The following is a 27,981-nucleotide window of genomic DNA, read 5'->3' as shown; positions in this document are numbered from 1 at the left end:
TTAGGAGAAAGTTGACATCTTCATGACTTTGATTCTTTCCTTGCTGAACTGTGGAATAGCTTTCTCTATTTATTTAGACCTTCTTCTGAGTCCTTCAATAAGGTTCTATAATTTTTCTCTATAAAGGTTTTCTTTTATTAGATTTATCTCTAAGTGTCTTGTATAATGGCATTTTTAAAATACTCTTGTAATTGGTTCTTGCTGTTGGATAAAGAGGCGAATATACTGATATTGTATTAAGCAATCTTGCTGACCTTTTTAAAAAGGTGCCATAGTGTGTAGATGATCCTGTGTTTTTTCTTTCTTTTTTTTTTTTAATGTTTATTTATTTTTGAGAGAGACAGAGACTGAATGCGAGTGGGTTAGGGGCAGAGAGAGAGGGAGACACAGAATTCAAAGCAGGCTCCAGGCTCCGAGCTGTCAGCACAGAGCCTGATGCGGGGCTCGAACTCACGAGCTGTGAGTTCATGACCTGAACTGAAGTCAGTCGCTCAACCCACTGAGCCACCCAGGCGCCCCGGATCCCGTGTTTTCTATGTGGAAAAACACTTTTTTTTTTTTTTAAATAAATGGCAACTTTTAAAGAATTTCCAATCCTTAGGCTTCTGCTTTGTAATTTTTATGGTGCCTGCTAAGGCCCCAGTAGAGGGCGAAATGGCAGCGGTAAGAGTGAGAATCTGTATCTGGTTCTGACTTTAAAAGGAAGGTTTCCAATTTCTCATCAGTAAGTAACACATTTGCTGTGGGGTCTTGGTAGAGTTAAGTGAATTTCCTTTGATTCCAAGTTGATGAAGAGCTCTTATCATCACAGATGCTGGATCTTATGAAATGCTTTTTTTTTTTTTTGCGTCTATTGTGATAATCATGTTTGTCTATTAATGTGTTGAGTCACATTAATATATTTCCCAATATTAAGCCATCCTTGAATTTTCAGAAGAAACTCACTTTGTCTGTGATATATTTGTAATAGATTTCTGCATTCATTTTTCTAATATTTTATTTATAATATTTAAACCTACGTTCGTGAGTTTATGCTGTAATATTCTTTTTTTCACTGCATTTTTCCCAGTGTTTTGTGTCACAGTTATAATAGGCACATAAAATGTGTTGGGGATCATCTACTATTCTTGCTTCATACAAGTTGACAAATGTTGACGGCAGGCTGTTGCTTGCATTGAGTAGAAGCACACGGCTGTGTTGGTTTCTTGCCCTGTTACTTCTCCACAGGACTGACTGGTCCTTCCGTTCCTCCCATGACTGCATTCAGCCTATTTGCACAGACACCCAGACATTCTGGCGGACGGTCATCAAAATAGTGAATCATCCGTTTAGTCAGAAAGGAGTAGGGAGCCACTCCCCTTTTAACGCTGCAAGAAGAAATGCCATAAAGATGTAGGGGGCGACTGCAAGAAGGGGAGACAGTCATCTCACCCCTTGACTAGAGGCAACCTGCTTCCAGCCTGGAGACTTGAAATGATGTGATGTGTCCTGGAATAGCCTAGAGCAGGAGTGTCAGGAGAGTGGGCGTCAACGGAATCAACTCACGCCTCACGCATCTGTCATGTCGAGGATTTGGGAATACCCTGTGGGCCAAGTACACATGGCAGAAGGAACTGCACTTGGCTCTCTTTGAAAGGATACTGTCTAAGTGAGTAGCGGCAGTGAGGGACCGTGGGGTGGACTGTCAGTGGCCCAAGCTGAGTTGTCATAAATGACCAGCCGGGTAGTATGTTGGTCGCTCTGATAGGGAACAGTGTACTTGGAAGGCCATTGTAATGTCTCTGAGAACCAGTAAATGTGCTCAGAAGACAAAACCGGTAACTGGGCATCGGCCCTAGAAAGGGAGCCAGGTGCCAAGGTGTAAGAGCATCAGTGTCAGATGAGATGTTTGCCTCCTTCTCCCCATCCATTGTCCCAGGCCCAAATTTCTGAAGTTGGGGGGACCTGAAGAAGCCAGCGAGGTGGGATACAGAGGGAAGGAGTAGATGAGCGCAGGGGGGTTGGCGTAGCCCGTGCCCCTCTCCCCGTGCACAGCCCAGTCATGAGCTAGGTGAGGGGTGAGGGGTTTGGAGAGGGAGGGCAAGGGCTTCGATTTGGATGTAAGTGAAGTTTTGTTTAAACTGTAGGCCTTTGGGTGGCTCAGTCGGTTGAGCATCAGACTCTTGATTTCAGCTCAGGTCATGATCCCAGGGTGTGGGATGGAACTCAGAGTCGGGCTCTGCGTTGAGTGTGGAGCCTGCTTGGGATTCTCCCTCTCCCTCCCTCTCTCCCCTACCCCACTCACTCTCTCTCTGTCTAAAATAAAATAAATTAAATTGTAGGCCTCTAATACCCGAAAATGAGTGTTAGCGGAGATGGGACTCTTCTAAAAGGGACCATAGGGCTGTGGGATGTGCTCACGAGTGGGAAGAGAGTTCTGAGAGCACAGATGTGAAGGAAGTGGCTGAAGAGCCCATTGTTTGTTTGTATCCTGATGAGATCAGTCTGTTTTGTCACCTGGCTGCTCACATTTCCATGCATTTTGCCTTCGGAGACTTAAGTTATTTAGCTGATGTTTCTGTAGTTTTTATTAAGTGCAATGATGTTTATGCGTATTATTATCTATACATTTTACAAAATAGAAAAGTGAACCCTTTAGTCACTTTCCAGCAAAAAACAATCCTTTTAATTTTTTTTAATGTTTATTTTTGAGAGAGACAGAGTGTGAGTGGAGGAGGGGGAGAGGGGCAGAACGAGAGGGAGACACAGAATCCGAAGCAGGCTCCAGGCTCTGAGCTGTCAGCACAGAGCCCGGCATGGGGCTTGAACCCACAAATCGCGAGATCATGACCTGAACCGAAGTCAGACGCTTAACAGACTGAGCCACCCAGGCGCCCCCAAAAACAAATTCTTCTTTTTTTTTTTTTAACTGGAAATGGAACCAATTATTTCAGTGGTGATTACCTAGGATGTGATAGGATATTATAAATCCCCTTAATAGATTGCCTTTTCAACACCATAGAGAACTGTAGCTATATGGCAAAGTATTCATTTTCAGAAGTTTGCATTATTTTGCTTATTAAACTAGTTACATTTTGTAATATGCAAAAAAATGTAAGCAGATATTATTCTCTGTTCTATTTATATTGTTTAAACCTCATGCTCTAGTACTTTTGGTCTATCCCTTCAAAAAGCATCTTATCTGAAGGTCAACTAAATGAGCCTTTTGTGTTATCTCGTTTCAGTAACAATAACAAAACGTAACATTCAGTGAGCGCTTCCTGCTTGCCATGCTTGGTACTCAAGGCTTCATGTGGATTTTTTCATGCAATGTTATTTCGAAATAGAGTGTATGTTGCAGGGAGAGGTGAGGAACACTGTTCCCCAGTGCTTACTATGTGAACGGTGTCATTTTTGCTCTGCTAGAATAGGATCTCCTGAAAGGACTGTCAAGAAATTGTCTGTCTTGCCTAGGCTTGGATCTCTGGGGCACAGAGGAGATGCTCAAGAAATATTTCTCGAATCCACGTTGAATGACTGTTGAATATCTCATATACCCGTTTGATGTCAGAGACACCATAGAACTCTTTGACAACCCACAAAACATGAATAAAAAAAGAGCACACAGCACTGTTCCTATACAAAGCTATGAAATCAGAAGTTGTCCATAAAAGACCATACCTCGAATCTCATATATCCCACTGGAGAATTTTGGAGAGAGAGCATCATTAAAGAACCTGGAACTAATATGATCTAATTTGCCTGTTGGAAAGACTCCTCTGGGAGCAGTGTGGAGGCAGGAATTGAGGAGGCCCAGACTGGAAGTGGGGTGCCTGGGAAGGCCCAGTGCTCTCTGAGTTTGATCATCAGAACCTCTTGAAAGCTGTCATAAAACACAGATTCCTGGGCCCAACCCCACATCTATTGAGTAGACTTTCTGGTGGCAGGTCGAGGCATCTGTGCCCTTCACACGGCTCCGCAGGTGGCTCACATCCCCCCAGCCTGGGAGCTTCTCATCCGATCACTGCACTATGCCCCGTGTTAGCTGATGAGGGCCTGTCCCATTTGGGACAGTACGTTCATCCAGCATGGCTTACGTTGACTCTCTTTCAGATGTGTTTTGTCACTCAAAGGTACGAAGACAACACAAGAAAAATGTGTAAGAGATTGAAGGGGCGGCATTTGGGATGAAACTCAGACATCCAGTACTGGTCTCACATGCTCTGTGTGTCTTTTGTTCTTTCCTAGCCCGTTTTCAGTAGAGCACAAAGACCATGTCCAGGAAGGACAAGAAGGGGAATACAACCAAAAGAGATTCAAGGACAATGAGGATGACCTGGAATTCTGGAACAAGCCCTCTTTGTTTACTCCTGAATCTAGATTGGAAACACTTAGGCATATGGAAAAACAACGGAAAGACCAAGAAAAATTAAGGTATTCCACAGTGAGGCAATGCCCTGCTATGGACTGTATTTTCTTGATTGCACAGGGTTTACTCCTTCTCTGTGCTCAATCTCTGTTAGCCATCACTTAATTGACTTGGCTTCTAAGTTCAGCTTCCTGTTGAATTGTGTCTACTGACATTTGTTAATATCAAACTGCCTTCCTTAGGATGTCATGAATTATGGCATTTTACGTAGGGTCTTGTTTGGATGTCTTTAATTTTTTTTCTGTTTTTTTTCTCCTTGTTGATACCTTTATTTTATTTTTATTATTATTTTTTTTTAAGTTTTTTTTTTTTTAATTTTTCTAATGTTTATTTATTCTTGAGACAGAGACAGAATGCGAACAGGGGAGGGGCAGAGAGAGAGGGAGACACAGAATCTGAAACAGGCTCCAGGCTCTGAGCTGTCAGCACAGAGCCCGATGTGGGGCTCAAACCCACGAGCTGTGAGATCATGACCTGAGCCGAAGTCGGATGCTCAACTGACTGAGCCACCCAGGCGCCCCTATTATTATTATTTTTTTAATTTACATCCAAATTAGTTGCATCTAGTGCAACAGTGATTTCAGGAGTAGATTCCTCAGTGCCCCCTACCCATTTAGCCCATCCCCCCTCCCACAACCCCTCCAGCAACCCTCAGTTTGTTCTCCATATTTATGAGTCTCTTCTGTTTTGTCCCCCTCCCTGTTTTCATATTATTTTCGTTTCCCTTCCCTTATGTTCATCTGTTTTGTCTCGTAAAGTCCTCATAGGAGTGAAGTCATATGATTTTTGTCTTTCTCTGACTAATTTCACTTAGCATAATACCCTCCAGTTCCATCCACGTAGTTGCAAATGGCAAGATTTCATTCTTTTTGATTGCCGAGTAATACTCCATTGTATATATACACCACATCTTCTTTATCCATTCATCCCTCGATGGACATTTGGGCTCTTTCCATCCTTTGGCTATTGTTGATAGTGCTTCTGGATGTCTTTAATTTTTTTTTTTAACAACTTTCAACGAATCAAGCAGTAGGGATGTCCCGGGTTGGAGATGCTGATTATCATGGCACCGAGGGAAAGGCCACTTTGCGGGACGAATAAGTTCCGTTGTGTCTCATAATTTGCAAAATTAGAAAGCAGTCTTATGAGGCATTGTTTTCCCAGTACAACCGTCTTGGACATTCAACAGCACGCTTTCACTTCTGAAACTGTTTAGATCGAACTTGACGATTTGTTAGAAGCTCGAACGCTTATGCTCTGATTGTCAGGGAAGCTTTTTAAAAGCTCGACTCGGTGTCATTCCATTTCATGTCATCGCTCAAATCTAGTACGTAAAATGTATCACTTACGGAAATGCTTACAATTCATGTGCTTGGGGATGGGATCACTTAGCTCTGAAATACCGTCGTCTGCACGGCAGTTACAGGCGCGAAGCCCAGTGTCTTTCCCTGTGATTGTCACCTGCGAGCAAGAAACTGAAAGAGTGAACACAACCATTAGCAATCTCTGCTGCTTTCATACAATTTTATTCAGTAGCTAGATAGGGAGGTACAAAAACGAGAATTGAATTTTATCCAAAATGCTTGTTTGTAAAATTTGGCGGTCTGTGTACGGTGAGGCCACCCAGTGCTTTGGGAAGAGCATCAGAAAACATCAGAAAATGTGGGTCCATGTGGCGACTCTGCTGCTTACTCTCTGTGCGATGTTGGCAAATACCCAACTTCTCCTCAGCTCCTTCCTCGTCTGTTAAACAGGGATTCTCTTCCTGCCTTCCCTACTCCACTGTGTGGTTGAGAGAATCACAGGAGCCAATAAATGTAAAGTACTCTGCAGACTTAAGAACCTTCTGCAATGGAAATTCTACATGTTTTTATATAATATGTATTGTATTTCCAACATATGTACACATATACAGCCATGTATATGCAATATATGTCTATATGTATGCATGCATGAAATGTATACATAGTACAGTATATCGTATAATACATTGTATTGAGCCTGAAACCAGGAAAAAAAATTCCTCTCCCTGATAGCCTAAAAAAAAATACAGCTGGGTTGGATAGAAGACCAAGCCACTCTGTGCAAGTGCACAGTGGTGTTCCCAGTCCCATGGGTCCCTGCGATGTTTGCCCCTTCTGGAGGATGCCCCTGGATTGTCCTCGTCATGGAGACTAATGTGGTACGTGGACACATTAACTTACCTGGACCAGGAGAACCAGCTTCAAATGCAGCAAAATGTGAATAAATTTACATTTTCATATACAGTTCACTATCCAAAATCGGGATTAGAAGAATGGAAATCCAAGGCAAAGACTTGCCTACAGTTCTGTCGTCTACACACATTCCTCCATGTGGTTTTGTAGAGCTTGTCCATACAGGCCTTTTTAGGTTTTTATAGATCTTCACTGATGTTTAAATAGCTAGGACTACGCTCTACGCTTTTCATGTTATCTCATGAGTCTTTCCTATCTGCACTGTTTCTTTTCCTCCATCAACATTTCCTACCACTTTTTAGACCAGTGAGGTAAAGAGCAGACACGTGTTTTTAACAACCGCAAAATATTTATAGCATGAATATAGTTAGGCCACTGACTCCTCCGTTGATGGGTTTTCCTCATAGCTCCAGAGTTTTGCCACTATGAGTAATTCTGTGATAGACATTTGTTTATGTAGAATCTCATGTACTGGTATTTTTATTTCTATAGAGTCGAATCTACTTGGCATTTTAAAAAATAATTTTTTTAAAAGTTCATTTATTTGTTTTGGGAGGGGGGTGGCAGGGAGAGAGAGAGAGAGAGAGAGAGAGAGAGAGAGAGAGAGAGAGAAAATCCCAAGCAGGCTCTGTGCTGACAGCCACGAAGGGTTCAATCTCATGAACCATGAGACCATGACATGAGCCAAAGTCAACAGTCAGATGCTCAACTGACTGAGCCACCCAGGCACCCCTAAAAATTAAAACTTTAAAGCAGAGGCTGTATCCGCCAATGGAGAATCGACAGTTATCTGGGTAAATCATGCATAAAATAGATGAATTTAAATATTCATGGATATTTCATGAAAAAGAGTGTTTTTTTTCCCCCTTTTGAATTAACCGCCAAATTGTCTAGGTCACATTTTTGCCTTAAAGATATAGATAACGATCATAAAGAAATCTGCCCTGTCAATTCCCAGCATAGGAGTAACAGAATGGACTTCATAACGGTGAATTATTCATGTATTCACAAATGCCTGATCGATTTTTCTTAAACTGTGTCACAAAAATACTCCTTTTACGTTGTTTTTCTCTCTCCCCACTGCCCTTTGCTCCCATCTCAAGTGGAAAGAAGAAGAAAGTGAAACCACCCAGGATTTTGATCACTGAAGATGGAAAAGCGTTGAATGTGAATGACCCCAAGTACGTGAGGCCAAAGAGAGGCTTGAAGAAGTCAAGCGCATGGGGGTGGTCCTGATGATGGTTTCCGTTGCGGGTTTGCTTCGCAGAGAATATATCGCATTCTTCACAAGCTCGAGGAGCCCGATAAGAATGTCATTTTGCGCATAGTTGAGAGTAGAACATCTCTGATGTTTTCGAGTGCATAACGTTATATTTCATTTTCTTGGCGTTCAGAAAATGATCTTGACATATGGGAATCTTAGTTATGTATCCGCGGAAACTTTGGGCCCTATACGCTTTTCTGCCTGAAAATTCCACGTGCATTATTGTTATGTCTATTAACTTGTAAAGCGCCACACGAACAAGCTGGCTGAGAGTATTGGTACCTTTCCTATGTGTCCCTCAACTGGACGCTCTGGGACGCATCTACAAAGCGCGTGAGAGCTGAGGAAAGAAACTGATGGCGATCCTTCAGGGACGTTAATGAGAGAGGGAAAATATTCGACCTGGAAATGCTCAAGTGTAATGATGGCCGCCCTATCTGGCTGTCTTAAAATCTAAAACTAGAAAGCAGGCAAAATTTAAAAAACCAAAAAAGGCCATTTATAGCCAAAATACCGGCCAAAAAGCCTTTGGACTAAATCTCGTTGGCTTCATTTCATTGCTCAAAGCCCGTTTCTTTTCAGTACTTCGTTTTCGACACCAGGACCAGGATAAAGAGACCGTCCTGATCATTTCCAGGCGTCGTGTTTTCCATCTGCGTGGCAATCTTACATGCCAGGCGGTATTTCCTTCTCAGAGGTTCAAAGCCTGAGCCTGGGAGACGTAGAGTGGCTTGTCCAAGGCCACGTAGCTCATAGATGGTGTGACTGACCTGCTCGTGCTAACCCAGCTCTAGTGACTTCCGTGATCAAGTTTGTATCTACCAGCCCCTCACACACACAGCCCTTCTCTCTCCTGCAGAAATTAACGTAGCCTGAGACACGATACTAAGCATGAGGATATGGCAGTGAAGATGACCAGTGTCTGCATTCACTGAGCTCAGAAATCTAGTGGGAAGATTGTCTCTCAGCCTATAGCAGGGGCTTAAGGGAGACCCTCAGAGCCCTCTGGGCCCCTGGTGAGACCACCTCTCCCCCCACCACACTGCCCACGTTACCTGCCCCTCCTGCTAACCGTATTGAGGGGGGTTCTGTGAAGAACTGAACACCCATCACCTCCTCCTACCACCTTCCATCCTGCCGTCATCGCCCTTCCTTGCCCTCCTGGGCCATCCGTCACCACCAGAAACTTAGTCCCCTGTGGCTCTGTACACCTCATTCTCTTCCCCGCTGCTGACCCCTCCTTCCCTGTCTCTGTGCCCTCTGGAGTATGTGTTGGTCAGCAAAGCCTCGATCCTCAACCTTCTCTCTCAACGTCCCTTTTATCTTCTTTCACTAAGGGAAACTCAGGGTTCTGCTTCCAGGCTGCCCTCCGTATTCTCCCTCGCCACGTACATACACCACGAGGAAAGTTGAACCCGGTAGCCACTCTCAGACCATTTTTCTTCCCTTTCCCTAAAAGTTCCCTGCCCCCTTGTAGCCGGGGCCATCTAGATAATACCACCTCTGTCCTTATTGCGGTCGTGCGCTTAGCCCTGCCCAGCCCTCACGCTCGCCCTCTGCCCCACTCACTGCAGAAGACCATGTTCACCCCCCCCCCCCCACCTCACCCCCCACCCGGACAAGTGTCTCTCTCTCTCTCTCTCTCTGCCTCCTCTGCCTCTCCTCCCATCACTGGTCATGTGACTTTGTCCTACTTGTAGACAATCCACCAAAGCCTTGCTTTTTCCCCTGCCCCACTGTCTCACTCCCTGCCATGGTTCCCTCCCTCAGCCAGCCACATAATCCACTCTTATTCTCATATCTGCCATCTTCTATATCTCTTCCGCCTCCAGAATCTTCCCTCGAGTGTCCCACCGGGCACCGCCTCCTGTGCTCCGGGGGAGCGCCCTGCACTCCCAACAATCAGAAGCCCCATTAAGAACAGGAATCTGTTCAGTCTGCTGGTTTTCTGCCTGCCTCCCCCTCCCCTCGTGTTCTTATCTTCTGTCACTCTGCTGTGCTTTTATGGTTCGTCTCAGAGATTTCGTCCTTGACGTGGATCTTCAAGTCCCTTGTCCCTCTTTCCTTCCCGCGTCCTCTCTCGTAACCTCACCCCTATGTAAATCTACCATGCCATCTGTTGCTGGACTTGCCCTTGTGAGGCTGGAAGAAAACATTCAACTCTGCCTGCCGGTCTTACCGTAAATTTACCACCATAGATCTCTAGCGGACTTCCAGCAATCGTATTGTACTTTCTTGGGTAATTCACTCCTCTGATTTCCCGTAGCCTGCTTTCACACTGCTTGCTCCCTTCTTACTTCCATTCTGTGGTCCTGACTGGGACCTTGTTTCTTACTCCATAAACAGAAGCAATCAGAAGTTTTCCCATCCAATTTACCAGTGTCCCTGGACCTGTCCACATACTCTCTTGCCTCCTGCTGCAATGGGTGGACTTCCCCTATAGAGTGACTCTCTCTGCTGGCTGATCCCAAGCCTCTTCCTGTAGAGGACTTGCTTCTGCAATGATTCCTTCTCTTCCGGATCACTTCTCTCCCTCCTACCAAATTGCTCTCATCAGTATACGAATGTCGTGACATTGTGTATCTTTTTTTTTAAGTTTTATTTATTTATTTTGAGAGAGAGAGAGAGAGAGAGAGAGAGAGAGAGAGAGAGACCATGAGCAGGGGAGCGGGAAGAGAGAGAGAATCCCAAGCAGGCTCCACACCAGCAGCGTCCAGCACGACTTGGGGCTCAAACTCACGAACCATGAGATCATGACCTGAGCCGACACCAAGAGTCAGATGCTTAACCGACTGAGCCACCCAGGTGCCCTGATATTGTCCATCTTAAAAAAAAAATAAGAAAGCTCCCTTTCTGTAGTTTCCCTTGCAGCGTCAGCCCTATTTCTCTGCCCCTCTTTATAGCTGCTGTTCCTCATGGAGATGCCTGGACTCGGTCACCAGTTCCCTACTTCGCTTTCCTTCTTAAAACCATGTCTGCATATCCTGTCACATAAAACTTTTGTAGTTACATCATTTCTATATGTTCACATCAGCTCTCTGTTCTCTGTTCACCTCACATCTATGTTTTCTGTTTACATCATCTCTGTGTTCTGTGTTCACATCATCCCCATGTTCCGTGGTCACATCATGTCCATGTTCCATGGTCACATCATCTCCATGTTCTGTGTTCTCATCATCTCTGTGTTCCATGGTCACATCATTTTTGTGTTCCGTGGTCACATTATCCCTATGTTCAGTCACATCATTTAAAATCTCAGGCCCTATGTACTTGACCCAGCAAATTTGACCAAACCGATCATCATCTTCCTTCTTAAAGCAATTTCTTCCCTTTGCTTCAGATTCTTTGACCTTATTACCTGCTCGTCTTCATAGGCTTTGCCAGATTCTCTTTGTGATGTACCTAAGTGGTGGCCAACTCCTCAGCTGCCTTCTTGTTTCACGTTGACTCTGTGACGCTCTCACCAAATTCCATGGCTTTAAACACCATCTGTACATTACAACCAGATCCAACCTCTTCCCTGAACTCAAGGCTTGGATGTTTAGTGAGCTATTTGTCCTCGCCATGGGATTATAAGATAGGTATTATAGACTTACCATGACAGAAACAGAAGTCCTAATTTCTATCCCCACGATCACTTTCTGTCTCGTTCCCCAGCGTTCTCCAACTCAGTAGCAAGCATCCACCTTGGATTCATCCTTGACTCTTCTCTCGGTCATGTTATCAGTGACCTTATAATTTCTTCCTTCAATATCACCTGAATCCACGGCTTCTCACTAACGCCATCCCCCACCACCTTAGAACGTGTCATCTGCCTCTTGCCCGGAGAGTTGCAGTAGCTTGCTAAGTAGTCTTTGTAGTTCATGACTGGGTCTCCCATAGTCTCTTCCATCCAACTGGAGGAAGAAGAAGAGAGGGAGAAAAGGACACATGCGCCCTCTCTTTAAAGAAATTCCTGGAGAGTGCCATATAATGCTGTCCTTCAGGAAACTAAATCACATGACTATATCCAGCTGCGGGGGGTGCAGGAAAGTGTCACCTTTATTCTGCACGGCCACGTTCCTAGTTAAAATCAGGGGTCCTATTACTGTGGGGAAAGGGGAAGCGGACCGTGAGGGAATGAATAGCAATCTCTACCGTAGAAAACCTCTCTGAAATTACCTTTCCAATCATCTGCGAAGAGAGAGTCCAAGTTGGCTGGCTGGACAATTGGGGCATGAGCACTCAAGGCAGAGGGACCGGCACATAAGAAAGCTCCTGAGAGGAGATCACAGAGGGATGGGTCATTTGAGCAACTGAAGGAGTCCCGCATGGCCGGGTCATTGAAAGCACCAAAAGGGACGGCCCCACACGGACATCTTGCTGATGGCCAAATTGTTCCAAACGATTTAGCATACATCCTTTAATATTGTTTTACTATATACTTTACAGAATGATATGACAAGTGAAATGCTCAAAATAAATCAGCCAAATAATTCTGAATGGTATGTTGACACTATGGAAGTTACACCTCAGACCGAGCCGTACGATATAGTTGAAAGATGTAGGGCTTTGAAATCCTGCCTCTCCAGGCTCGCATGGCCGCCTTCCCAGCTGTGTCAACCTCTCTGAACCTCTGTTTCTTCGTCTGTATGGAGGTGATAGATCATGGGCAGGGTCTCAGCATTTTCCAAGGTGGTGCAAAGGTCAACAATGAAAGGAGAAAAAAAAAAAGATGGCAAGGAGAAAGAAGGAAGACAGGACGATTTAAAACTGAAGGGATAGAACGCTGGGTGAGGGAGGCAGATATGACATTTTCTTCCCCATAAGCAATCCCAGCGTTTTAGTTTTGCTTCTAACAAACTTGAATGAAATCGAAAAGAAAGCTTTAGCCACCAGATGTCTCTATCTCTGCACCAATGCTACTTTTTTTGTGTGTAGTTTGCCTTAGGATTCTCACATTTCAACAAGGTAAATAAATAATGTATGCGTGTGTTGTAGGTTTCCGTTGAGAGTTTTAAATAACACCTCCCAGAATAAGTTTGTCGTCGGGGATTAGTATATACTTATTATCAAGTTTACTTTTGATAAGGGGTGGGACACCTGGACAGTATTGCTAAAGACGTCATCTTTTTTTTTTCTTCCCCCCAACGGTTTGATTGTTCCTTAGACTTGACTTCTCCTTGAAAGATGATGAAAAACGTAACCAGATCATCCTGGACCTTGCTGTCTATAGGTAAAGTCATTTTATTATGGGTTTACTTAATGCCTTCTCTGGTGTCATTCTCAGTGCCATCTCTTGAGTCCTGAAGTATTTTGTAATGGAATTTGGTTTGCCAAACGAAGAAGTTTTGTTTTGTTTTTTGAGCCCGAGAACTTACCGTAATTTTAAAAAGCATGAAAATGAAAACAAAGGCAGAGGTAAATAAACCCCTAATCCCAGGGCTACGAACTTTGGACTTTCTGTTTGGAAGGCAGAGTTTAGTTATTTACTTTTAATCTTTTTTAAATTTAATTTAAATTTAAATTTTTAAAAATGTTTATTTACTTTTGAGAGAGAGAGACAGAGACAGAGCATGAGCAGGGGAGGGGCAGAGGTAGAAAGAGACACAGAATCAGAAGCAGGCGACAGGCTCTGAGCTGTCAGCACAGAGCCCGACATAGGGCTCGAACTCTCGAGCTGTGAGATCTTGCCCTGAGCCAAAGTCAGAGGCTTAACCAACTGAGCCACTTTTAATTTTTTAAATCCTGTTTGTGTGGGAGGGCGCATGAACCGGGGGAAGGGGCAGAGAGACAGGAGAGAGAGAATCCCAGGCAGGCTCTTCGCCCAGCCCACGACTTTGAGATCACCACCTGAGCTGAAACCAAGACTCTAAAGCTCAACCGACTGAGCCACCCTGGCCCTGCCGCTCAGGCCTAGTTTACATAATTGTCAGAGCTTTGCTGTTTCCTAACGCTGATACCATGGGCCCCTCGGCTTTCCCTACTGCCGCTGTCCTTTTATATTCCTCCTTGTTTTTTCCAAATCACTCTGATGTGACAGTAAGCACCAGGCGGCGGGTGGTGGCCCCCCGCCTTCCAGTCCCCTCTTAGAGACCCAGGGGTACACCCCGCAGCTTTTTTTTTTTTTTTTTTTTTTTTTTTTTACCTCCAGCAGATACTTTTTCCCCTGGCTGCGTCCCTGCCTCATTTCTTTAGGATTGTAGGTTTCAGCTCACTGTCCTTCATGCGTCTGACTTCAGGGTCCACGTATAGGGTCTTTCCACTTCTCCAGCCTTTTCAAGACACACTGGTGCCTCGGGACTTTGCACCCACGCATCCCTCTGCCTGCACCGCCATCACCCTGGGTGCCCACGTGGCTGGCTGCCTCACTTCCTACGGGCCTCTGGTCACATGTCACTTCATTACGGAGGCCCCTGTGCCCCGCTATCCGATGTAAAACAGTGCCTACCCCTACCCCAGCACTTCCTCCCACCTCTTCGCGCTTTCTGATTTCTACCTGACAAACTGTTAATTTACTTGCATTTTTTTAAATGTGCGGTCAAGGCAGGAACTTTGTTTGTTCGGCCCTCCTTATGTCTCCAGCACCCACAAGGTGTGAGTGCAGGAACGAATGAACGCCTGAGTGAGTGAATGAATGAATACTGGTAATGGGAGCCAGTGAACATTCACATGCATGCATTTTAATACAGTCCTCTCTCTTTCTAAGGCCCGTTTTGTGAGCTCTATCTCATCTGATCTTCCAGTAACCCAGTGAAGGAAGAGGGATTGTTATCCTGAAATTTATCCAAAAGGGAGTAAATTTCCAGAGACCGAGTCTTGTCAAAGTAACTACAGTAATCAGAGGGGCCAGGACATGTACTCACAGCCCGACGTCCCACTTTGTTTACTTGTGGTAAAATACACATAACTTAAAATTCGCCATTTCAGCCATTTCAAGTGTCCGATTCGGAGGCACTCGGTAACTTCACGATGCCGTGCGGCCTGACCACCGCTGAGCCCCAGGACAACCTCATCACCGCAGAACGGAAGCGCATGGCCACTAAGTATTCATTTCACAGGGAAGTGAGAAACGTACCCTGTGCCCTGGCCCCTGCGAACCTGCGCTCTGTCTCTATAGATTTGCCAATTCTCGATACTTCGTATAAACGGAATCACTTGTGGTCTTGTGTCCTTTCACGTAGCGTAACGTCTTCGGGGCTCATCTGTGTTGTAGCGGGTATTGGAATTCCCTTCCTCTTTGCGGCCGAGTAATACTCCATTGTCCGCATGGACCACATTTCTGTTCACCCACTCACCGGTTGATGCCATTTGGGTTGTTTCCACCTTCGGCTCTGGTGAGGAAGGGCTAGTCCTTCGCGTGTTCCTTCCTTCTCATGACAAGATGCCCCGTCTCACCTCCTGTTAATTCTCCTGCCCACGCGCCGCCAGTCCATCTGCCTTTAAAGAGCGCCCAGCTCTTCTCCTGATTTCGTGTCCTCTGACCCTGCAGCAACCCGAGCTCCCTTTCTGTTGTGTTTCATTAAACACTCTCATTCATCCTTTTAGTTCTTTCCATTTTTTGGTCATATTCCTGGAGTTTAATGAATGTGTACCCCTTTCTCTTTGTAGCTCTCTTGGCCTCTTCATGTACAATCCCCGAACGAAGACTTTCCTTATGCCCCTGTCGTGCACTTTTTCAAGGAGTGGTGCGACTTCTGTCTAGGTAGTAAAATCCCTCCCTTCCCTTCCCACGATTCTGTCTGAACTGATGACACTAACACTCCTTGTGATCTTCGTTGGCGCATGGACGTATCTCTGAAAGTTAAATTCATTCATTCGTTCGTTCGTTCATGTGCTCGTTCATTCGTTCGTTCGTATATTCTTTCTGTCTCTATCCAGAAATATCAGTAGAACACCTCCTATGTACCGGGCACGGGAGGCTGTCACTGGCACATTCCAAAGACAGTCTCTGCTGTCCTAGAGCTTACGGCCCCGTGGGGGAGCCAGAAGTAAACAGGCAGGCATCTAATAAGTCAGGGTGCTGCACAGGAAGGGCCAGAGTCTGGGGGTGGCGCCCGGGGGTCCTGCAGTCCGGTGGTCCGTGTATAGGGGATGCTCAGGGAAGCTGCTGGACTGAGCGCTGACGATTGCAGGATGAGAAGTGGTGGGCTTTGCAGAGACCAGCAGAAGGCGGTCTTGGGCAGAGGCGAACAGCACGCGAGGACCTCGTAGGGAGGGGCAGATGAACGCTTGAGGAGGCCCCACGCGTGAATGAGAAGATGTGATCCTTTAGCGTGGTAGATATTCAACGAGGTTCGGGGAGACCTTGCCCAGCCTTGGTATTGTTGCGAGAATTTTTATTTTTACTATTACAAGCGTGATGCTTTGTCAACGCCAGCTCCGGGCTAGGCGCCATGCCTGGGTCTTGACTGCGATCTTAGGGGGCGGGGCACTTCCCATCCTTATTTTCCAGGTGAGGAAACAGGCGGGGAGGGGTTAAGGAATGTTGTCCAAGGTAACAGAGGAAGAGGGGGTGGGGTCAATTCCTCACCGTCAGTGTGACCCAGGCCTGTGCCTGCGGCCCTGGTGTTCTCCTTAATGTTTGTGATTTCTGAATCCTCGCTGCATTCGCTAAAGTTCACAATCAGTATTTTTCTAATGATTACTTATCTTTGAGAGACAGAGCGTGAGCAGGGGAGGGGCAGGGAGAGAGAGAGAGAGGGAGACAGAAGATCCACGCTTACAGCAACAAGCTCGACGTGGGGCTTGAACTCACAAACCGTGAGCTCTTGACCTGAGCCCGAGTCAGACATCCGACCGACTGAGCCACCGAGGCGCCCAACACAATATTTTTAAATGTCCAATTATACGTATAATCGTTTGTCTACACAAGCGAGATGAAGCCTGCATCTTTGATTTGTTCATAAAGCCAAGGAGAACAATTACCAGCCGATCCTGGGGTCCCTGCCATAGATGGAAGGCTTTGCTTAATCAGCAGGAGGTAGCTTGGCAGGGAGAAGCAAAGCCAGTCTTGCGGGGGTCGGGGGGTGGCATTGTGGCAGCTGCAGAACAGCTGTGGGGACAGAGAGCAGCTAAGGAAGAGGGAGTGGGGGTCTGCAGGCCCCACGCTTAGTAGGCTCAACATCCCTGGCTATTCATGTCAGTCTTAAGGGCTTAAAATAAAATATTCATGAAAGAACCTGGCAAGCTGTTTTTGTTTTTTGTTTTTTGGTTGTTTTTTTCTTTGCAAACCTCTGGTGTTTTCAGGCCGCAGATATTTTTAGGTGAGGGGCAATCAATGCCAAGTGTACTTGTGGCTCTAAAAATGAAATTGCTGATATATTGAATTTCCTTTGGTTTAGGGATTAATGTAAGACAAACTTCTTAAGACCTGTTCAGCATGGAAATTGTAAACCTCTCTTTCATTTAACACAGTTCTTTAAAAATTTTTTTTTTTACATTTATTTATTTTTGAGAGACAGGGAGAGACAGAGCACAAGTGGGGGGCGGGGGGCAGAGAGAGAAGGAGACACAGAATCAGAAGCAGGCTCCAGGCTCTGAGCTGTCAGCACAGAGCCCGATGCGGGGCTCGAACCCACAAACCGTGAGATCATGACCTGAACTGAAGTCGGACGCCCAACCGACTGAGCCACCCAGGCACCCCTAACACGGTTCTTTAAATGTTAGTTTTTATTTGCACTTCTTTAAGCTTAATGTTTGTGAAAATTCTAAGATTTGACATGTTTGATTTTGAAGGTATATGGACACCTCTTTAATCGATGTAGATGTGCAACCAACTTACGTACGGGTCATGGTCAAAGGGAAGGTAAGTATAATGCAGTCGACTGTTAACAATTTCAAAAGCTAAGTCTGCAACTCAGCTAGGTTGCCTCAAAAATTGTTAGAGCAATATGAAAATAGGAAAAAAGAAGCCCAATCAGAGAGCTACTGTTTAGACACATGATTTTTAAACGTTTTTAACAATTTTTCTTGATATTTATTTAGTTTAGAGAGAGAGACTGAGCACGAGCAGGGGACGGGCATAGAGAGAGGGAGACACAGAATCCGAAGCAGGCTCTGGTCTCCGAGCTGTCCGCACAGAGCCTGATGTGGGGCTCGAACCCACAAACCATGAAATTATGACCTGAGCCGAAGTCGGATGCTTAACCAACTGAGCCACCCGGCGCCCCTGGACACATGATATCATACAATGGGAGTGGTATACAATGGGAATGGTTGTTGACCAGCCACGGTGCAGCTCCATAAAATTAATATTTTTAACTTATTTCTGTTGTGTTAGTACTGTTCCAAAGCTGAGTAGATGGTTATATATGTGGTAGCCTATGCTTGAGATTATATTTAAATTATGTACCCACTTTAAATTGTCAATGATTTCATTCACAGCAATTGTAATTTTATAATTTTTGAAATAGTATTTTTGGCTGATTATGAGCATTCACAGGAGTCCTATAAAGACTTTAAAATGGAAATACATTGATAGTTCATGACAAGGAGTTTTATCCTTTATTATTAGTCATGTTAACATAAACGGACCAATGACTATTTTGCTGTTTGTCATCGATGACTGTTCTTTAGACCATCCATTAAAACAGGTCAAACAGTTCCTGCACATCAAGCGTAGCCCGGACATGGGTTCTTTTTTTCCTAAGTCTAAGCACGTTGTTTTTAAAATGGCACGGTGGATCTTGAATTTGTCATGAAAATGCCTCTTGAAGTAACCCTCTCCCGTAATATGCAAACTTCCTGTTTGTCGTCAGCCATTTCAGCTTGTTCTTCCTGCCGAAGTGAAGCCGGACAGCAGCTCTGCTAAGCGATCTCAGACGACAGGGCATCTGGTGATCTGCATGCCCAAGGTAAGCCATGTCACTTGTCACTTGGATCGATTTCCAGCCTGGGCGCGTCGGCTCCTGAAGGAACTTGACCTATCAAAGCTAATGATGGCTGCTTTTGGTTGAGGGAACGAGAAGATCCACTCACCCCAGCTAAGGCAGGAGAACCAGGACGTGTGAGAACAGAGCTGAGACTGGGGCACAGTTGGGACCCGGGGGCGGGGGGCGGGGGGGGCCTCACCCCGTCACCACTCGGCCAGTTGTTCTCGCCTCTGCAGCCCCCTCCCACCTCTGCAGCCAGAGCGGCGGTGGGGGTTGTTGTGTGTGAGTCCCCTCGTCCTTCCAAGTGGGACAGGTATCAAGAGCACATCTATTACATGGCGATCAGTACTTTTAACCATAAAGAAGTGTTTCATCTCCAGAAGGTAGGGAGGGCTCGGGCAGGGGAGGGTCAGGGTCTCTCCAATATGTTAGCTTTGTCCTCAGACCCGCTTCCTTCCTGAGAGGAGCACTCGCAGCCACGGGGACAGCACGCTGTCTTGTCCTTCCCTTGCATGAAGATAGACAAACGGAGAATCAGGGACAGACACAGAGAGATGAGCCCCCCAGTCACCTTGGAACAAAAGTTCCTCTGGACTAATCAGGCCGATTTAGCTGAAGAGCCCAGCAAGTCTTGATTAACTTAACCTTGGGCAATGAAACCCATCTCTGGCCAAAGGGATAGAAGTACTTTGTTTGGTTTCTATTATTTTATATTGGTTACTATTATCTCCTCCCATGACCTGGGGTGGGGTCAGCTTTGCCCTAGCCACTCAGGTTTCAAAGGGGCAGAGTAGATGAGCCAGTCAAATGGGGTTCTGGTCTTGAGGAAAAACAGGACAATGGGGATGGGGTGTCTGCCCCAGAGAATAAACTTGATTAACCAGTAAGGTTTCGATAATAATTTATTAATCCTTCATTTTCCCATAGCCAGATTTGTAACAGATCGATTATGGGTGATCAAGTATGTATTTTTGCTCTGAGTCAGTAAAAAAAGCAAATACAATGTGCTGTCGGGCAATAAGATGGCAAACACAGCCGTAAGAATCACATTGTCCTTGGTAACTACCACCGGTTAGGGAAGTGCTTGTATGCTAATTAGGATAGCCCATAGGGAACTCTGAGAGATAACCTAATTACCTCAGTCCTCTGATCTACACAAGTGTGTGATGCTGTGATCAGCAATCTCTTTTTTTTTTTTTTGCAACTTCCATTCGAACTGAAACATGACATTTTTCATGTTAAAGACACATGAAAAGTATAGAAAGCGGCTTATTAAAAAGCATCCTAGAAGAGCGCCATTGAAGATGAGATAATTTACATAGAGGGACTCAGAATGGTTCAATTTTGTTCTCACTCATAAACTACGAATAACATTTTTCCTTTGAGGTATCTATTTTTAAGGTTTTAGACTACTATGTTCAACAAACATCGATACGCGTTATCTCTGTTCTTATTTCTTTTAAATTATTATTCAGTTAATCCCTCTTAGCATTCCTTTATATGTCTCTTACTTTTAAAAGGTAGATAATCAGTTTGCATTCCCACCAACGGTGCAAGAGGGCTCCCCTTTCTCCGCATCCTCACCAACACGTGTTATTTCCAGTGTTGTTGATTTTAGCCATTCTGACAAGGTGTGAAGTGATGTCTCATTGTAGTTTTGTTTCGTATTTCCCTGACGACCAGTGATGTTGAGCATCTTTTCGTGTGTCTGTTGGCCATCTGGATATTTTCTTTGGAAAAAATGTCTGTTCAGGTCTTCGGCCCATTTTTTAATTGGGTTATTTGTTTGGGGGGTATTGAGTTTTGGAAGTTTTCTAAAGTTTACTTATTTTGAGAGGGAGCAAGTGAGGGGGGTGGCAGAGAGAGAGAGAGAGAGAGAGAGAGAGAGAGAGAGTGAGAGAATCCCAAGCAAGCTCTGCACTACCAGCACAGAGCCCGATGCAGGGCTTGAACCCACAAACCGCGAGATCGTGACTTGAGCTGAAATCAAGAGCCCGACACTCGACTGACTGAGCCACGTAGGCACCCCAGTTTTATAAGATTTTTGTATTTTGGGGATACTAACCCTTTATCAGACATGTCATATACAAATATATTCTTGCCATTCAGGAGGTTGAATTTTAGTTTTGTTGATTATTTCTTTCACTGTGCAAAAAGCGTTTTATTTCGACGAGGTCCCAATAGTTTATTTTTGCCTTTGTCTCCCTTGCCTCAGGAGACATACCTAGTAAGAGATTGCTACGGCTGATGTCGAAGGGGTTGCTACCTGTGTTCTCCTCTAAGACTTTAATTGTCAAATCACTAAACTGCACACCTCAAACTGAAAGATAGTCAGTGAAAACAACCTGTGGAGAATAATTTCTTGCCCCAAAATAGTTGGTTTTCATTCATGAGTGAGATATTTGCAAGGACTATAAAGTTCAAAGAACAAAACCCTTCTCTTAAACATCATCACAAGTGAAAAATCCAGAACCCTGACTTTACTTATGCGTACTATTAAAAGTATGCATTACTGAAAATTGACATCTTCATAGAAACTCTTGAAGTACCAAACTACTGAGCTATTTGTATGTCCAGGCCTCTAACTTACTGTGGAATTGACTGCATCTGGCTGCATTATAATTACTGAGGCAGCGACTTGGAATTGTAAAGCATCTCGTAAAAGTCGGGTAGACCCTTAGGTACAATTTTGATTCATTCACAAAATAGTGTTGTCATTACTTAACATATTGATAACCTAGTTCCAGAAATACCCAACGTGCCCTTTAGTAGTTTTTAATATTGGGATACTCTAAATTAACGAAAAGAAGATCAGATGTGATATTTGGTTCCCTTTTATGATAATATTTGTAAAGAATACTGCAAAGAGCTGACCTGTTTGATTGTGTCTGTGCTGTGATGATTATATTGTGTTTATTGGTGGAAATTCAAGGGTGTGTACGATTTCCAAGGACGTAAAATTTGTAATCGAATCCACAAAATGCTATAATATTTCTCATCAGACCCTTCCTCCAGCATTTGGTCTTAGACATCAAATTAATAATTTTCCCTTTTCTTACTCCTAAATGGGGCTGGATCTTTGCGGACTGCGTGCTTGTAGGCAAGTTTTATCGAGTCTGCTCCCTGTCACAGGGGTCGTGGCTAAATTTTCTGTCGCCGACATGCCAGTGGGTCCTCCCAGCTCAGGCCCACATTCCAAGAGGCTCTCCCCTCCTGCCATCCACAGCACCAGATGCTTCCCAACATCCGCCACTGAGTCTGTGTCCTGTGGATAGATGTAATTGATATACAAATGTCACAGTCCCTAGAGTGCTGCTGGAATTCCTCTGTCTTCACGTACCATCTTATAACTTCACTTGTGGGCGCCATGTCTCCCAGGATGCCGTCCCCTACCGTACCTTCTCCACCATGACTTCAAGGGCCAATGTCTTGGCTACCGTTGATGAGTGTGGTAGTGGATGAAGACGTACTCCAGCTCTCCCGGCAGGGTAGCATCGGGCAATCCACTGCTCAGATGGCAGGCAGAGGAGTAGGAAACTTTCTGTTTCGTGAGTTTTTTCGCAGTCCTGTTCACGGGTTAGTGGCATCTTTTCCCTTAGGTTCTAGCACTGTTTTATTCACTAGCCTTAGTTTTGGGGGCGTGGTAGAGGGAATCTCAGTTCCAGTGTGTGCAGCCTTTTATTACATTAGACGTATCCAGTCAAGGGACGTGGCCCCTGGGTGTCCTCTATCAAACTCAGTCTTTTTTTTTGGAGAAGTGTTGGTAATTCCTTTGTCAGCACAGCCGCCAGAATGATGGTTTTATAATATATGTAAGTCAGATCAAGTCCCATTTCCCGTATCATTCAGAGTTAAAGGTGAAACGTCCTGACCACCTCCCCCTGCCATTATCCCTCTGACATCATCTTGTACCATTTTACCTTCCGATCATTCCAGCCATGTTGGCCTCCCTGTTATTTTACAAACAGGACAAACAGCCTTCTACCACAGGACCCTTGCACCTAGCGTCCGGTCTGTTGGGATGCTCTTCCCCCAGATGCCCTCATGGTTTGCTCTCTCAACTTTTCCATGTTTCTATTCAAGTGTCCTCCTATCCGTGGGTCTTTTCTGATCCCTGTATCTAGAAAGCATCCCCTCCTTACCCTAGCATTCACTATCCCTCTTGCTGCTATATATTCTTCGTAGACTGTATCACGACCTAACAGCCTATATATTTGTTTATTTCTTTGTCTGTCCCCCTCAACAAGAATTTAAGATTTATGAGAACAGGGATTTTTGTCTGTTCTTATCAGTACTCTGTCACTGGCACCGAGAACAGAGCCTGACAAAGAGAAGGTGTTAAGTTTTGTTCAATGAGTGAATACCTTAAGTGCATCTTTGAAATACATTTAATGGGGCACCTGGGTGGCCCAATCGGTTGAGTGCCCGACTTCGGCTCAGGTCATGATCTCACAGTTTGTGAGTTTGAGCCCCGCGTCGGGCTCTGTGCTGACAGCTCAGAGCCTGGAGCCTGCTTCGGATTCTGTGTCTCCCTCTCTCTCTCTGCCCCTCCCCCGCTCATGTTCGTTCTCTCTCTCTCTCTCTGTCTCTCTCTCTCTCTGTCTCTCTCTCTCTGTGTCTCTCTCTCTCTCTCAAAAATAAATAAACCTTAAAAATTTTTAAGAATTTAAAAAATAGATGAAATACATTTATTATTGGAACGTGAATCTCCTGCTTAATTATTTTCTCCCCCAACCGTTTCCCTATTATTTTTCCATGCAGGTTAACTTTAAAATAGTTTTATCTAATTCTGCCTCCAGAAGTGCTATTGGGATTTTTGTTGTCATTGCAGTTTAGAAGCAGGGGAAATGATTAAGGAAGGGGCTCTGGAGCCAGAGAACCCAGGTTAAACCCTGGTAATTGTACTCAGCATTTGTATGGCCGTGGGTAAATTATTAATCCTTCTGTGCCTCAGATTCCCTGTCCATAAAATGATATTAATAATCACTCATGTCACAAAAGGTTATTGTGAGGATTATATAAATTAATGTATGTAGCTTTGTGTATGTTAGAAGAACTTGGGACATAACACACACTGCATTTCTGTTTACTGTTAATTCATGTTATTCGTTGTTACTAGTGACTAATATTGTCCCATTAATTGGTAATGTCCCTTCCTCTATTAATCAACATTTTTTATGATTGATATTTTATTGAATCTATAGATTGTTACGGGAATGAATTAATATATTTGCGTAACCAAAACCGTATGTTTAATAATGTATGTTTTTCCATTTATTATTCTTATTTTACATCCCTCAGAACTTTCTTTTTTTTTTTTGGTATGTGTGTGGTTTTCTCTCCAGAGCTACTACAGATTTACTGAGGTTTATTTTTAGGTCCCATACAGAGGATTGTAATCCTAGTTTATGTGGAATTATTTCCCATCACACTGCCTGAGTTTATGCTTGGCCTTCAGCATGTTTTCTTCAATGGGTGGTCAGACTAAGTTACATGTACATAAACAATCTTACCATCATCAGCCTGGGAATATTTGGCATATGATCTCATTACAGTCCAGCTTAACAAGATTTAACAGAAATTTTGTATTCACTGAGAAGCTTGCTCCGAGTCATTAAATTAAGCTCCCATCTAGATTCTCAGCTGACAAGTTACAGGAACACTCCAAGCGTACGCTTCGTGATTTCCTTTGGGTGTTCTTTCCGAATAATTAACCGAGATTAAGGAAGTTGCTATCTCAACTGAACAGCAAATTATATTTACGGCTTCAGTTGGTGAACATCTTGCTGGAGTCTGCTGTATTGAGCACTGGAGGTGAAGGTCACACATTAAGGTGAACATCACAGACCATGATCCTAAAACACAGTCTCAGACTCCCTTGTCTTTATTAGTTGGACACGTATTTCTCCGCACTTGCCCTCGACTCGGATATACGTATGATACACCCGACCTAAGCTCACTTTTACTCTCTGCTTATTAATTTCAAGTGGATCTGTAGTGACGGCTGCCTGCTCATCTTGCTAGCTTTTCCTGTTCCATTCATACTTCTCCTTTTTCTGAACATATTTCTTAGCCTCAGCTCATTTCTCAAACTTCCAACATTGAAACAAAACAGAAGCAAAACAAGGTCCTTTCCACATACCCCAACGGTTGCGTCTTCCCTCGCTTGGCCTCCTCGCCCAACCACCTGGCTGTGATCTATCCAAACTCTCCGTGTGTGTGTTGGGTCCCATTGCCACTGGCTCTTGAGAGACCTTTTTTTCTCTCTGACAATTTTCTCTTCTCTCTAGAGAGAAGAATCGAATTTCCCCTTTCTGCATCTTGCATTAGAAAACGTGCTAAATACATCTTCCTTCTTTCAAATGAACCGGTACAAAATAAAACCATCCGCTTCTAGGTAGTGGCATCATCTGCTTTACAGCCGAACTCATGGAACGGACATCTGTATTTTGCTGCTTCAATTCTTTCCTCAGAAAGAACCAGCCCCAACTAGGCATTCACACCCCCCACCTCCCCTCCGTGGAAACATCTCTTTGAGGTCTCCAGTCTCGTCCACGTTACTAAGCCCTCATCTTCTGATTTGCCCTTTCAGAAGCTTTTTACACCACGATCGGTCCCTCCATTTGTAAACGTTTGTTTACTTGGCGTTAGATATACACCACTTTTACTCGCTTCTCTTCCTATGCCACTGGATCCTCCTGCTCACTGGATGTCCTCTGCCGCTACCTGCTGCTTTGCTGGTTCTTTCTCGTACCCTGGCCTCTGAGAGTGGGCGTGGCGGTCATTCAATTCTGGGGCCCCTTCTCTTCCCTATGTATACTCATTCCCTACGGGAATCTCCCCTCATCTCATGACTCTGAATGACATCGAGAGCTACATCATCTGCTGATTGCCAGCCAGCAAGGTCATCGGGAGCAATAATGACGCTGAACAAAACTGAGGAAGGTGGGCTGCATATTTGAAACACCTGAATAATATCAGTACCGAATGTGGCACTGAACAGTTACTGTCCACTGATGCAGAAGGAATGGCTTTCAGTGGCCACACAGGGATGAGAAGAAAAAAGCATAAGTCTATGGGTGGAGACTCTGGTAAACCATACCCGCTTTGAGAGGGCACTCTGATGGACTGTAACCTAAGAGTAAGGTGAATAAGCAGCCGGCCAGCCCTTCAGAAGGTCTAGCAGCCTGTCTCAATGGCTATCAAAATGGCCCTAACTTGAGCCTTGAACTTGAGTGAAGGTAGTCTCAGGTGAGACTGGCCATATATATGTATGTGAATATCTATCTATCCATTCAACCATTTTATTTTAGACTATACACACACATACACACACATATACACACACACACACATCTATAGGTAGTTTTTAAGTAACTATCGAGTGCACACTCAAAGATAAATTAGGCACACCGAGGCATGAATGGGATCCAGTTGAAACACTACCAGTGTTTTGGAATCTGGTTCTGCCAGGTTGCCGCTCTTCCTTCTTGCCGGGAACCTTCGGACAGCCACAGTTATTGTAGATATTAAATTGTGAGACACAGATTGTAAAATACTGTTTTAATTTCAGGTCTCCCCGAAGAGGAACCTAGTGTAGGGATGTGAGTACGGCAGTTTACTTGAGTGGTAAGGGACTGCTGGTCAGGAAGTAGGGAAGGAAAGGCAGGTAGCCAGCAGAGAGCGCTCTATGAAGCTAGCTACCCCAGGGGGAAAGCTCTAGGAGATATTGCAGAACACCTCAGGATAGCTCCGCCTAAGCGGAGAAGAAACTGGAATAGTAATAAACCGACCCTGAGAACCTATGGTGGGGGCGGGGGGAAGGGGATGATATAAACACCACAGCAATTCCAAACTATTGCTGGCAAGAAAAACCATGAACTTTTCCAGGTCCATGGAGAATATCTCCCACTGAGACTATCTCTTGCAAGACTGTAAAAGGATGTTGTCTTTGCTTTGGAAGCATCATGATCATCCTTGATGTTTGTCCTAACTTAATAAAATACCGTCTTCAATTTTAGGCTGTTGTGTGGAGATGATCATCCAGGGGGAACTGTCAGATAAGATTGCATTAACAAGTATAAAAGAATTTTGGAGGAACTGTTTGATAGTTAGATTTCTTCTACTTTTATTTCAAAGCCATGTAGCTGTCTTCTGCAACTGTCATATTGATTTTACATATAAATGTCAGTAATTGCACCTTCTAAAATTTTCCTCAGACTACTTGGGTGTCTTTGGGATCATAGCCAATATTTCTATCTTTCTTATTTTTCTGATCATTTTTTCTAAAATTTAAATTTTTTTTGCTGCCAGGTATGTACTTGTTTGAGATGGAATATACTTCAAAAATGTTTAATTTATATAGGTATTTTTATCTGTTCAAAGATTTTTAAATAACATTCCTATGGTAATTTATATATTTTCTAAAATTGTGGGTTAATGACCTTTCTTTAAATAGAAAAAACATTTTGTTTTCTTTAAAGAAATCTTTTTTTCATTAGACTCAGTGAATTACATGCTTCTCTTAGCAAAGTCAATCAGGGCACAGTTAAGAAAGAATGAAATTATTAAAATATCAACAATGAATTTGGATTAATGTAAACTTCCTCTAATGCCAGAGGCAAATTAAAAATTATATAGATTCTGAAGTTTTATATTAATAATTTTCTCTTCTGGGACTCTGAACCTCACATTTTTAAATGTTCAACACTGGAATTATGGATAACTAATAAATATAAACACCAGAAACATGTAACAAAGGTGGAGAACTTACAACTGACCCAATTCCTCTGTAGTTGATGTAGGATTGGTGGAAAATAAGTCCATTTCAGGTGTAGGGCTGGGCCTTATTGCTGAGTCCTGTTTACCCAGTAACTGATTCAACTACTCTACCGTCCAGATCAGGTAAGTGGCTTACATCAGTGCAGGTTGGTATTTAATGGACTTAGGCAGTTTGGAAGCTTTATGAGACATTTTTAGAAATCACTTATGAAGCATGGGGGAAGACACTGCCATGTGTATACTTAAGTAGAACGGTGGTAAAGAAAAGACATGCTACACCCATTAATAAGTTATATGAAAGTTTTTTGTATCAGATGAGGGAATTATTTAGCATGTGTGGAAGTAAGGCACTAGAACTCAAAAACTTCCTGCCAAATTATAAAAAACTTTAGAAAATCAATGAATTATTAATTAATCAATTAAAATAGTCAATCCATTAAAGATTTACTAAGCACTTAG

General features: G+C 44.0%; 1 protein-coding gene across 8 annotated transcripts in view; it reads left to right on the top strand.

The window, feature by feature from the left end:
- The window catches only part of DNAAF11 (dynein axonemal assembly factor 11), an 82,346-nt gene that overhangs the window by 28,095 nt on the left and 26,270 nt on the right, over positions 1-27,981 (top strand). For 5 of the 8 annotated variants that reach the window (XR_006212900.1, XR_006212901.1, XM_042973059.1 and 2 more), the window contains exons 6-10: positions 4,228-4,413; positions 7,728-7,805; positions 13,038-13,103; positions 17,606-17,675; positions 18,628-18,723. Coding sequence is in view for 4 of the 8 variants with exons in the window: in XM_042973059.1 (XP_042828993.1) it covers positions 4,228-4,413; positions 7,728-7,805; positions 13,038-13,103; positions 17,606-17,675; positions 18,628-18,723 (496 nt within the window). In the remaining 4 variants the exon portion in view is untranslated. Of the gene's footprint in view, positions 1-4,227; positions 4,414-7,727; positions 7,806-13,037; positions 13,104-14,797; positions 15,573-17,605; positions 17,676-18,627; positions 18,724-27,981 lie in introns of those variants that run through there. The other 3 variants (XR_006212903.1, XR_006212902.1, XM_042973057.1) reach the window with 3 other exon arrangements.

This window comes from Panthera tigris, chromosome F2 (genome assembly GCF_018350195.1).
Source record: "Panthera tigris isolate Pti1 chromosome F2, P.tigris_Pti1_mat1.1, whole genome shotgun sequence".
Lineage (NCBI taxonomy): Eukaryota > Metazoa > Chordata > Mammalia > Carnivora > Felidae > Panthera > Panthera tigris.
The sequence above is the reverse complement of the archived record's forward strand: the minus strand, read 5'-3'. Positions and strand labels throughout refer to the sequence as shown.